The 13,331-nt window shown below is 42.6% G+C and overlaps 1 protein-coding gene across 8 annotated transcripts in view; it reads right to left on the bottom strand.

Annotated features, from left to right (window-relative positions):
• Positions 1–13,331, bottom strand: part of Mrtfb (myocardin related transcription factor B) — a 161,474-nt gene that overhangs the window by 71,776 nt on the left and 76,367 nt on the right. Inside the window, exon 5 of one of the 8 annotated variants that reach the window (XM_006522111.2) lies at positions 7,531–13,135. The exons of 6 other annotated variants lie outside the window; for them this stretch is intronic. In XM_006522111.2, coding sequence (XP_006522174.1) covers positions 13,044–13,135 — 92 coding nt within the window. In that variant the 3' untranslated portion in view covers positions 7,531–13,043. Of the gene's footprint in view, positions 1–7,530; positions 13,136–13,331 lie in introns of those variants that run through there. One more of the 8 variants, NM_181860.1, reaches the window with a different exon arrangement.

Here is a 13,331-nt window from a genome sequence, read left to right as displayed (position 1 = left end):
AAATGAATTTGAGAATTGCCCTTTCTAACTCTGTGAAGAATTGAGTTGGAATGTTGATGGGGATTGCATTGAATCTGTAGATTGCTTTCAGCAAGGTGACCATTTTTACTATATTAATTCTGCCAATCCATGAGCATGGGAGATCTTTAACAAAGGTAGGTGAGCACAGGAGACTGAAGAAGCATGATATAATATTACTACTGGTGGAACCTATACTGAGACATGAATGTTCACTGCAAAATATTCTTCAACATGTACTGTATGCCTGAAAATTATTATAATTAAAAAGTTCACAACTTTATGAAAAACCCTTATGTAACTATATATGGAATCTCCAAGTATCATAAAAGATACATATTCAAACTAAAAGACAGCAACACACAGTGAAAGGAGACTTTGCCAAAGAGCACAACATTCCTCATCCATTTTTTGGGAGTACAAAATGATTTAACAACTAGATACACAATAAGCAAGTCCACTCTCACACAAGACTATCAAGGCAGTGTTATATGTCTATCTCAAGTAGAAACAAGGTATTTAATAACAGGGCATGGGTAAATTGTGACATGTTCACACACTGGGATGCCGGTGAGCAATGCCTGAATGGACATCACAAGCGCTGTGATGAACATTCAGTTCTACCACGTCCACATGCTGCATGGTTCCATTTACAGATGCTCTAGAGCAGCAGTTCTCAACCTGTGGGTTGTGACCCTCTGGCATATCAGATATTTATGATTCCTAACAGTAGCAAAGTTACAGTTAGCAATGAAAATAACTTTATGGTTGGGGTCACCACAACCTGTGGAACTATATTATAGGGTCACAGAGTTAGGAAAGCTGAGGATCAACTCTACATAGGACAGGTCTTTCTGGGTGACAGCCATGCCCTACATCTTGACTGATAAGGGCTTAAGACATGTACATGTATGCACGTGTCAAAATATACTCAACGGCATGCTTCAGATGTGTGTACTGCAATTATGTATCACATGTGCACAATGCATATACAGTGTATCCCACTGAGAAAATACAAACTACTACTTAATTTTACAAAGTATTTAGAAGTTAGCGATACTGCAGATGGCAACCTTTTTGATGTACACTAAAAATGTGATGGAATGATAAGCAAAGAGAAAGATGCCTATGTAATAAACAAAGTTCACGATTAATAATTATAGACTCTCAGTGTTTATTATGTGGATGTTGACTGTATATGGTTGGATTAAAAAAACTATCTCAACACTATTTATTACTGTGCCCATCCTACTCTTTTAAGTTTAGTTTTATTTTATTCTTTTGGGTTTTTCAAGACAGGGGTTCTCTGGAAAGCCCTAGCTGACCTAGAACTCACTCTTTGTAGACCAGGATGGCCTCAAACTTAAGAAACCCTCCTGCCTCTGTCTCTCGAGTGCTAGGATTAACGGTGTGCACCACTACACCTTGCTCTATTCTTGTTGACAAGAGTGACATGCACACTTGGAAATGGATCCTGTACTTTGTAAAGAAAGACAATATTAGATTAATTTTTTCCTTAAAAGTCATTACGTCCTACTTTTATCTATAAAGAAGGAAACACAGAAAAATATAGTTCTAATTGCAGAAAAATGACCTGTTGTTCTTCAAATAAATATTCAATGGACATTAAATCAGAAGGTCTTTTCTGAGAAACAGAGAACGATACATATTTCTGTAGCAAATTGGAAAGAAAAAGAAAAGTGATCACAAATTTAGGTATGAAACAGAGGCAAAGGTTGCTACTACCAGGCCAGAAAGGAATCATCTAGTTGGACAAAGACCAGTAAGAGTGTTGAAGGATGGTACCTTGCAAGTAGGAGCATGGGAGTTACAAGGCTGGGATGGGAAGGGCAGAACACATATGAGAAGGTGACATCCCATGACCGAGTTACTGCAGGTTAGAGCTGGTAGTTGCTCAAGACTTCAGCGCTGGCTGCAAGGAAGCATGAAGAAGAGCTGGAGGACTGGAGAGCTGTACACAGCTCAGGCATGATGAGGGCTGGAGAGCTGTGCACAGTTCAGGCATGACAGAGGGCTGGAGAGCTGTACACAGCTCAGGCATGATGAGGGCTGGAGAGCTGTGCACAGTTCAGGCATGACAGAGGGCTGGAGGCATGCTTATCACTGAACGTGGAGTTATGAAGACCTGGCCTAGATCCTGCTCACTCACACTTTCAGACCTGTAACTTGTAATGCTGCAGATCTCTCAAACTTCAGTTCTTCTTACTTTTCTTTGTAACCCAAGGATAGTGGTGCTCCACTTTTACAGGTTGCCTGGGAAGAGACCTGGGCCAGTGAAGGAAAGCAAACAGACGTACAGAGTCCTCCTGATACTTGCTTTTCTGGTGAAGAAGTGATGATAAAGGTTTGTTTTAAAAAGTGTAATGTTGGGTCTAGAAATATGGTTCAGTGGTTATGCGTGTAGACTGCTCTTGAGAAAACTGGAGTTCCAGGGGGTCTGATGACCTCTCTGACCTCCATTTGTAAATCTACACATTCATTCATAAAATAAAAAAAAGTCTCTTTGAAGCTCAGTGTGTCCAGTGTGGTAGCCCATGTCTATAATGCTGACACTTGAGAGGTGCAGGAGGATCAGGAGCTCAGGCGAAGCCTTGGCTACATAGCTCATGGACTTCCTCAGTGGGTACCTTGCTCAGTGATCGTAATTTTTTCTCTACATTTATTTATTGGATGTGTGTATGACAATGACATGGGAGTCAGTTCTCTCTTTTCACCATGTAGGTTCTGGGGAAGGAGGTCGGTTCCTCAGACTTGGTGACAAGCACCTGCACTCACTCGGCCACTTCACCCACTCTGACCGCTCGCTGCTATCGCTGTTCTCACCATTATTTGGCCATTTTAGTTATAGACTGGCATCTGGGTAACTCTTGTCTTTAGGAGACTGAAGATTAGACACTGTTTATTGTGAGTACAAGGCAGCAACTTGTGGAGTTCCAATTAAAATCTCATCTTGGGGTGAGCATGAAGTGTGTATGGATTTCCACTGAGTACTTAGTTCGTAGAGGAATAATTCTAATGCTGGGAGTGATTGACATTTATTTTTAAGTTATACAAGTTCACACATCCACCAGTTGTTCCATATCCTTGACACCACTGATGGTATGCCATGTTTCACTGCTCTGATGACTGAGGACAAAGTACCCATATCCACAGGCACAGGCATCCCGGACATCCATAGCCAACTGTCTGAGTTGTCAACTCTTCTACTGCTGCGATGAGATATCATGACCAAGGAAACGTAAAGAAAAAGATTTTGGGGCGTACAATACCGGAGGATTAGAGTAAATGGCTCTCATGGTGTGGAGCACAGCAGCAGGCAGATGCAGTGCTGGAGCAGTAGCTGAGCACTTACACCTGAGCTACCAGCAGAAGGCAGGAGGGAGGGGGCAGAGGGAGAGGGAGGGGGAGACAGAAAGAGAGACACACAGAGAGAGAGAGAGAGAGAGACACACAGAGAGAGAGAGAGAGAGAGAGAGAGAGAGAGAGAGAGAGAGAGCGCTTAGCAAGTAAAGGCACTTTGCCACCAAGCCTGACAAGCCCTGGAACTGACAGAGTAGAATGAGAAAACTAATTACAAAGAGTTGTCTTCTGACCTCAACACACATGCTGTGGCTCATGCGTGCCCACACATATAAACATAAACAATCAATACATGTAAAATGCACAACAATGACAGTTATGCTTGTTCCCTTAGAGAAGAGTGAAACTCTCAGAATTTCAGAAAGAATGTCAGAATCTGCAAGGAACTTTATAATGATTAGATGAAAACTGTCATTCAAACAATGGATGAAAGATGGCTACGACACAGAACAGTCACGTCTGGTTTTCTTTTTTTTTTTTTTTTTTTTGCTTTTCGAGACAGGGTTTCTCTGTGTAGTCCTGGCTGTCCTGGGACTCTATAGACAAGGCTGGCATTGAACTCAGAAATCCGCCTGCCTCTGCCTCCCAAGTGCTGGGATTAAAGGCGTGCGCAATCACTGCCTGGCAGAACAGTCATGTCTTAAGGTCATACACCACATACCACTTACAAGGTTAATTACTGAGAATAAGGGTGCTTTTATTTAAAGATCGAATGAGAGAAAACCCCGTCTGAACCACAGGAGTGCCCTTAATCTCATCCAGTAATGGGTCAATCGATCACTATGCTCTTGAAGTAGCTTACTGAAGACAGAGCTTCCATGTCATACTCTCACCTAAACATCCCACAACAACCCAATCAGGCAAATAAGGACTGGTGCCGTTCTGCAAATAACTGATTAGATACTCCAAAAATGCCAAGTTGCAAAAGGCAGGGAGACCTGCACTGCATTAGGAGAAATTAAAAGTCCATCAGCTAAACATATGGAGCCATTCTTGGTATGGTCTTGGCTGATGAACACAAAGCTAAACGGGACATTTCTGAGAAGCATGAGGAGAGTGAGCACGGGCTCCATCTCATATACTGCTATTACTACACATGCTAACGTTTGATAATAAGATCAAGTACACTGGAGAGCATCTCTGTTCTTACAAAATGTGTGCTGCTGTATATGAGCATGCCTGCAGCTTACACATAGACGGTCCTGGGGGCTAATAAACTACCCTAACTCCAACAGTTAAAAGAACACACAAAAAGGCTGCTACTATTATGGGAATTTACAAGTGAAAATTGCTCATGTATACTTTACCCATGGAAAAGACAGTTGATTTATAAAACTAGTAAAAGCAGGCTTTTATTTTAGTTGTTAAATGTCAAATAGTTTATTATAAAATAAATTGCCAGAAGAAGGTGATCTATTTAGGCTCTTCACTTTCTTGGGAAATGAAGCATATTTGTTTAAAAGATTAGTAAGAAGGCCCATGATTGGTGAAGATACCTGCTACCAAGTATGATGATCTCAGTTCCATCCCCAGGAGTCATATAGTAGAAAAGAAGAGCAAGTCCCTGCAAGCGTCCTCTGACCACCACATGATTATAATAGAAAACACCCACCCACCAATAAGCAACAAATTAATTCTTTAAAGATTAAAAAGAATCAAATGATTATTGGAACATTTTTTACTAGAGGAATTCTTAAAATTTCTTCATTCATTTCACAGAGAATCTTCATAAGTATACGTTAGAGTGCAGACATACCGCTCTAAGCTCCAAGCAGCCATGGGGCTTAGCTATGACGTCACTCTTCCTCAGGCAGTAAGTAATGTTTTAAGGCGGAATCATCCTTATGCACAAAGGCACGAGCAGAGATAACTGCAGATGACAGTGAGCTTCTGTTGCATGGATGTTCTTACGAACGGCATGGCATTTGTAGTAGTCTGAATAAGAAATGCCCTCCCTGGTTTCAGGCATTTAAGCACTTGTCCTGATTGGTGGCCTAATTTGGTAGTATGTCTTGTTGGAGGAAGTATGTATGTCCCTGGCAATGGGCAGTCTGCTCCCTCTGCTTCAGGTTTGGGTCAGCTGTGAGCTTTCAGCTTCCTATTCTTACTCCTTTTGCAATGCCTCTGCTCAGCCATTACAGAGTCTTATCACTCTGGAACCGTAAGCCCAAATGAGCTCTTTCTTCTCTAAGTTGTCTTGGTCACGGTGCTTTACCACAGCAACTAAGAAGTAAGTAAGATAGCATCTGCAATATCTGTTCGCTAAACTGAAACACAGGCAAAGCCAATGAGGCCAGCAGTTGGCAGGACAATGTTTCCATCTTCAGGAGAAGTTTAAAGTAAACTGCTCTTTGTAAAATCTTCAGCCTCATCTGGCTTTATGTATGGCCACCTTTACACCATTTTAAGCAATTTTATGTAAAAAGAAGAGGAAACCCACCTTAAAGGTGGCTTTAGCTTTTGTCTAAAGCAATCTTTTCTGCTCTGTAGCCTTCTTTATAACCTCTTGTGGCAGCTTTATAATATCTATAAAACTATTTTTCAGAGCAGCCACTCTGCCTTATTTAGCCTCCTTGCAGGGAAAGTCACATCCTATCTCAAAGTGCAATGCTTTGCCTCTTTGAGGAAGAAAACCTTTTTCTGTGCAGAACTCGGGGCTGTATGTGGCTGTGTACTCGTGGGATCTAGGCCTATGGTGCAGCAAAAAGGAAGACGGTGGCACATGCGGCACCACAGAAGGAACCGACAACAGCTTGTTTGTAGGTGTCACTGGCTGTATTAGCAAAGGGGGTGAAGAAAAGAAGATGACTTGGTTTTGTAAGTGGCACAGTGACTAAGAAGCTCCAAGCTAAGTGTCAGGTATCTGACTGCACACTTTGGAAAGGAGCAAGGGAACAGCAGCTTCTGAAGGACGCAGCATGGAGATGAAAGTATCCTGTATTAGCATATTACAGCAACCAAACCCTTAATGTAAATGATCGGCTGTGAGTGGCAGCCATGCCTGCAGTGCCAGCACTTGGGAGGGCTAGGGAGGGAGATGTCTAGTTCTAGGACAGCCTGGACTACATAGCAAGACCTTGTCTCAAAACAAGTTACAAACAAACCCAAACCCAAACCAATATACATAGAATGTGGGTTAATAAGTTAGAATTCTGTATTATGAAACTTCTTTGATAAAATCTCAGTCTGATAACTCGACAGTTCCTTCCAAAGTATCAATCAAGAGCTGATTCTAATTTTACTCTGCTTATACTTGGCTTTCTACATTCAAAGGACCTACAGAGCACCACCTGGACACATTAGCTCCCTGGCTCCAGGTGGCTCATCTTCATTGTTTTTGCATTTTGACACAGATGTCCAGTATACTCAGTCAGCTACCAGACACTCTCTGTGGTCTCTCAACTTCTCTGGTTCCGTAGGAGATGGGTTTACAGTATCACATGTAGGCAGTGGTGACAGCTCTATGAGCTGAGGTGTGGACCTTAAACCAATAGCCCGATAACAAAACTGGGCACAGCCTTTGCAGAGGAGACCACAGAAAGTCTGTCAGTGTTCCCATGGTTACGGTGAGATGGGGGCTGAGCAGTGTGTCCAGTGAGCACAGTAATACCCCATTTCATTTTTATCACCTTGTTGAAAGAGGTTACACCTCATAACAGTGCCACTCCCTGAGCCAAGCATATATAAACCATCACAGATAGCATTATGTGTACATGATGAGGATATATACTATAGCAAAGAAAGGAACTGCGCATGATGGAACATGTCTGTTATCTTAGAACTTGGGAAGCCGAGGCACAAGGATCAAGACAAACAGATTGACAAAGAATGAAAGCATGTCATTCCCAGGAAAATGGATGACTGGAGATAACGTTAAAAAATTCAGCCTGTTTCAGACTGACAAGTATTATCCCCTTTCTCTCAATGATTAGTCCTAAGACGCTACAGAGATGCATACAACCCTGGATGAGGAACTGCGTAGGGAACTAAAGAGAGCAAGAAGGGCAGGAAGAGGGCACTAGGTGAGAGGGGAGGGAGAAGGAGACCAGTGTGCCTGCTGCCAACTGACAAACAAAACTTGCTGTTCCACCCCTGGCTTTCTCCCAGGAGCAGGCTTTGGTGGAGGCTTTCCTGTGGTCAGGATGGGACATGGTGGGAAAGTGTACATTCATAATAACCTTATAATTGTATTCCTCGTTCTTCTCTTAGTGGAATCAGATGTTTTTGACAACAAAGTCCCCATTTGATACACCTGTGAGATGAGAAGCGGATCCAGTGGTTATCTTTAAGGGGTGACTCTTTTGCCAAGTTGGATCTAATTCAAATATTGAGGCAAAGTGGTTTTCTTTTTTAAATTTATTTTAGTATTTCTTTAAGGAGAAAACAGCACATAATTAGTTCTTTATTAATGAGGAACAGACTCTGCCAGTCTGAGAAACCTTTCCTCTCTGATGTTTATGAACTGAGAGAAAATGAGCTTCTAGAAGTGTGTAATTCTGCCACTGACTCCAGGAGGCACAGAAGGCTGAGGAGTGTCCCAAGATCCTTAGGCTGCTCTTGCCAGCTGAGATGTGGAAAGCTGCTCTCCTTATTGTTCCTTCATTCATTGCTCAAAGCACCAAAACCTAGCACTGAGAGGACAGTGCGGCTGTAGTCTGATCAGAGGCTCAGCCCTACACACCCTAGAAGACACAAGCCTCGCAATAAAATGCCAGTTCCAGACCCCACAGATTTGGTCACGATGCAGTCACAAGCACTTCCTGTCATGAGAAACTAGAAAACCCAACACACATGAGGCATTTGCTCACACACATGAGGCATTGCTCACACACACTAGAAAATGGGCTGTGCATCAAGACCCAGTGCTCTGGAGGGTGAGCCAGCTCCAACATTGCAGGTTAAGTTTCTGAAAGAAAGACTTGTGTTGTCAGAGTCCCGAAACCTGTGTGACAGTACCCTGATGTCTCTGCTGATGGAAGTGCTCTATGTGATGGACTTTCTCACAAGGCTAAGTAAAAAATGACCAGCTTAAGTATCCTCATAGCACACATGCTCCAAGCAATTTGAGTGGAAAGCTCTCCCTAGGGCAAATGGCAGGGCAACAGCAGAGATGCCAAGGGAGATGAAAGTCAGTGCCCTTAAACCACTGTCCCCAGCACAGTCTAAGAGCTGCCCCGGGGTGGACAGAGCAGGAGAACAGGAGAGCCGGCCCTCCCAATGGGTGTGGGGGCTGGGAGTGTGGGGTGTGTGAGAGCCCGGCCAGAGGGTGAGAGTGAGCAAGAGCTGGCCCTGCCTCCTGTTGATGACAGCATTGGGCAGCCTAGCCAGAACAGTACTCAAGAGCGTGCCCTGGTGGTACAGATAAGGGAGAGCCAGCGACCTACCAGCCTAGCTACCACCCAGTCCCAGATCCAGGGCCAGTGGGCTGACCAGCCCAGCTACCACCCAGGCCCAGATCTAGGGCCTTGATATAGCCCACCCCAAATCTGCATTATCTGTGAACTGTTGAGTGTCAGTCCTGTTGATTCAAAATTGCAGGATTTCCATGACACAGGGCAACAAAAGGATAATCAGGCCCAATGAGGATTCAATACTGATGGTTTCACAGAAACCAAAGACCTTGAACTAGACCAATGACTCATTGCAATGAACATTCACAAGTGAAGATCTGTGGACAGAGGAGTATGTTGTGGGGACACTCTGTGATACACTACAGCTTCCATGACAAGATGTTTTCTATGTTTTATTTTGCTTTGTTTGTGTGGTTTTTATTATTTTGGTGGAGGGAGGAAGATTGCAAGGGCAGGAGGCAGATACAAGGGGTCAGGGAGATGAGTGGGACTGGGGTACATGATGTGAAAGTCACAAAAAAAATCAATAAAAAGTTAAAAAAAAGTACCCCTAGATCTTGACAGGCAAAATTTACAAAAGGCTTTGAGGTGACCTAAAAGTTACTCAATGCTTACCACAGCCAAAATCCAGTGCTTTTAAAATGAAGACAGCAAAACCCAAGCCCAAGCCCAGACACTGCCTGGTAATAGTCACAACATTAGGACCATATGTTCACACATGCATACACAGACTCTTACAACTTTCACATGTAACCCCTCCACACGCGCGCGCGCACGCGCACACACACACACACACACACACACACACACACAGAGAGAGAGAGAGAGAGAGAATATGAATTATACATAAGAAAGATAAAGCCACAAAGATAACTGGTAGCTTTAAATTTCTGAATACATGGTGAACGAGTAAACAGAAGATCACTGGTGACTGCAGACAGCGTTTCATAAGTGAAATCTGACAGAGACACAATGTTCTACCCTCAAGGGTGCATAAAAGAATTAGTTGCTTATACAGTACATACATTTCTACAAGAAAGTGTTAGTGAAGAAAATAAAAACCAAAATACTTTCTAAAACCTTACCTGGCCTTGAGTTAAAATTCCCAAATTATTTAACTGTCCATATTTGAATCTGAACTTGATTTCATTAGTATAATGCCAAATTCCTTATCTTTTAAATCCTCAGAATTATGACATTTGAATGTACATCCAATCTATACTCTGAAGGTGTTAGTGTGATAATTTGAATGAGAAATGTCCCCTTCGGCTCACACATTTGAACACTAGGTGCTACTTGGGTGGGTTACAGAGTGTGGCCTTTCTAGAGAAAGTATGTCACTGGGCTTGGGCCTCACTCCACTTACAGTGTGTTCTTTACCCTCCATGTTCATGGATGAATGTGCTTTCTTAGTCTGCTAGAGCAACTGTTGCCAAGGCTCTCCTTGACATCATGGATGGACTCTCCCTCTAGAATCATAAGCCCTAAGACTTGCTTCTGGTCATGGTATTTTATCAAGGCAACAGGCAAATAACTAACACTAACCCTCTGTCCTGTGCTTCTGTGGGAAGACTCTGACTGCTACAAAGACTCAAGCACACAGTTACACAAGCAGCGCTCTCTAGCTCATCATCGCATTCCAGTTCTTTTAAAAACAATGGAGGCTAACACATTCACACATGGTTAAGGGGTTAGAGACCTGAAGGTGGAGGTGGTATCAGGATCATATCTAGTTACACACCAGTATAATCCTGGCTTGAGAAAAGCACTCATCTATGCATCCTTTTCAGCATTTATATCTTACACATTGACCAAGAGCCACACAATTCGGTTACTACTTGTTATAACCAATTTTGTTACTTCAATTTAGTTTCCTTCCTTTTTCTTTTTTCCTTTAAAACTAGGGACATCTAAACTATCCTGGGTCCCCAACAGAATATGATAAGATATATTTTATTCATACTGCCAACCTGAAGGGGTTTAGTTGAGAACACATCTACTTGTTCATATCCCTTAAAACATTGCTCAAAACATATTACAGTCCTACAACAGAAATGGATACGGAAATTTCCAGTTGTGTAGGACTCTTAATAGCTGAAACCTGTAGATTCATCTAAGGGTTAACTCATTGAAAAGAAACAGGAGGACACATAAAGAAACCTCTAAGAACATCTCCCACCCTTAATTTCCAGTGTGGAATCCTGCCCCGCCTCTGGAATTTTAGACATGCCACTTGGGCTTCCGGCAGGAAAACCCCAGGACTTTTAGCATTTCACTCCAACTATAGGTCAGATCAATCCTAATTACCTATTTCTGAAGTAATCCAGCCTCCAAATCACGCGGGTTCTGCCCTTCACATTTATTTTTAGTTTTACATGTATGTATAAAGTTATTTTATATAGAACATACATATAAAATGCTAAACAAGGAAAGTATATTAGTACACAATAAAGTATTGAAAGGGATCAAATAAAGCCCATTACAGCCCCATTCCCTGAACTTAGAGCTTCAGACAAATCACTGAACGATGTCTCAGAAGAACATTCTAAGTCACTGCATGTATGTCTACTTTTGCGCATGTCAAAATCAATGGGAAACAAGTCACAGCAGCATAAACACGTCCTTAATAGCCATGTTTATTTTTTAGTGAGTCATTTCTGAACCTAATCTAATTTCTTTGTTAAATAGAAAAAACTAAATCAAGTCATAACAAAAACAATAGAGATGTGATTATGCCAGAGATTTCCTGTAATTGAAGTAAAAAAGAGTTTAGATGATGACCTAGAAGAAGAAACCTCCCTAAACATTTTATTACTTTAAAATACCGCATGTCTTCTGCCCGGCAGTCATCATCCACACCACAGGCCTTCGGGATCTTAGTAGCCACACCTAGTGATGTAATCTCCTCAATAAGAACCCGGGAGGGAGAGCAGATGCACTCCAGCCCTGGGTGATGGAGGGGTCTGTTCAGGAGCTTGATGCCTGGACCTGCCCTACTGGGGCTCCTGCAAGTAGCCTGTGAAAATGTCAGCTTGGAGTCTGTTCTGGATGGCAGGGTCCCTAGAGAGCCCGAATGTTGGCCTGTTTGTATTTTCACATGGTTTACAATCTGAAAGTCCTTCCTTGTAGACACTGAGTGATGCACAGGGAATGCTAGGGCTGTGGGAACTGGTGGGACCCATGAGAGATAGCTTCCTGGGAACTTTGTGCCCACTGCTTTTGCCCTCTCAGGGACCATAAGCTGCCTGTCAGTGTTGTGAAGGTGTATGAGTGGCAGGAAGAAGCTGGGTGCCATTTTAGTTTCTTTAAAAAGAAGTCACTGTGGAAATGGAAGCAAAAATTACTGGGACTACTAAAAAACAAAACAAGCCCATCAAGTTATAAAACATCATTGGGAGAAACCTATAAAAATGATATGCCTTTGTCATGGACAAATATAACAGATTCTTTAAGTATCCACACTTATTCTGCGCTGTTCTAAACCCTATAGAGTAACTTACGCTCCTGTCAAATTGATCTACAGGGCAGGAAGTAGATGTGGACCCCAGTCTGCAGGAGGGAAGCAAGCGGAGGGAGGAAGATGCAGATAGTAAAGGTCCCCCTAGGGGCTGGCCCTGGCTGGTGTCAGAGCTGCTGTTCTCAGTCACTCTGTGTGCTGCTCCTCAAGCATGAAATACTGAGTGCTTATTACAACGTACCCTGTGTGTCCAGCCAGAACCCGCTCTACACTGCTTGTTTGTATATGGTCAGGGGAACTGCTTTCAGAGACCTACACGTCCAACAATTTCACAGAAACGCTGTGTTCTCAATTGCGGGCCTTGCATTAGAGGCTGGAAATCTAAGAATTATTTTAGGGTAAGGCACACAACGGTCATCTCAATACTGTTTGCTAATAATACTTTTTAAATAGATCTTTCAATGGCCAGTGAGATGGCTCAGCTAGTCCAGGCACCTGCTGCTAATTGATGGTCTAAGCTCAATCCTCAGAACCCATATGGTAAAGACAGGGGAGGGAAAGAACCATGGTGCCTTTACATGGCATAAGCATGTGTGTACACACTCATACACATAAATAAATAAATGTAAAAAGAAAAGTATCTTTATTTCTATCCTCGAAGTGCCAATTTTCAACACCATGAGAGATGTGGACTGACTGTTTTTAAGTGCAGTATTCCATGAGAGGCTGGGCAAGCTGCACAGTCAGCAAGCAGCACAGTTGCCCTGTCAGGAGGAGGCGTCTATTCCAGGTAGTGTTCTAATTTTGTTGCTATCAACTTCCCAGTCTGCAGCTTGTCAACCATCCAAACACCTGGCAGGTTCTAAATGCAGCCTGCAGGAACCCAAGACTAGTGGCAAATGAGGCTTCTTGCTTTTCTTATTATGTCCTATTAAACACAAGGATCACAGAACAACATCTTAAGATAGTAAATACAAATATTAGCACTTTCTCAATGAAAACAGGAACATACATGACAAGAAAAGACACTGATCATTTGGGCTTTTAAAAAGAGGTGAAATAGTGCCTTTTAAACTTGACATCAGCACATTAACACATATCTGCCAACCTCTGAGAACCACAGG

The sequence above is a fragment of the Mus musculus genome, chromosome 16 (assembly GCF_000001635.26).
Source record: "Mus musculus strain C57BL/6J chromosome 16, GRCm38.p6 C57BL/6J".
NCBI lineage: Eukaryota > Metazoa > Chordata > Mammalia > Rodentia > Muridae > Mus > Mus musculus.
Note: the sequence above shows the minus strand (reverse complement) of the source record. Positions and strands in the feature narration are given on the sequence as shown.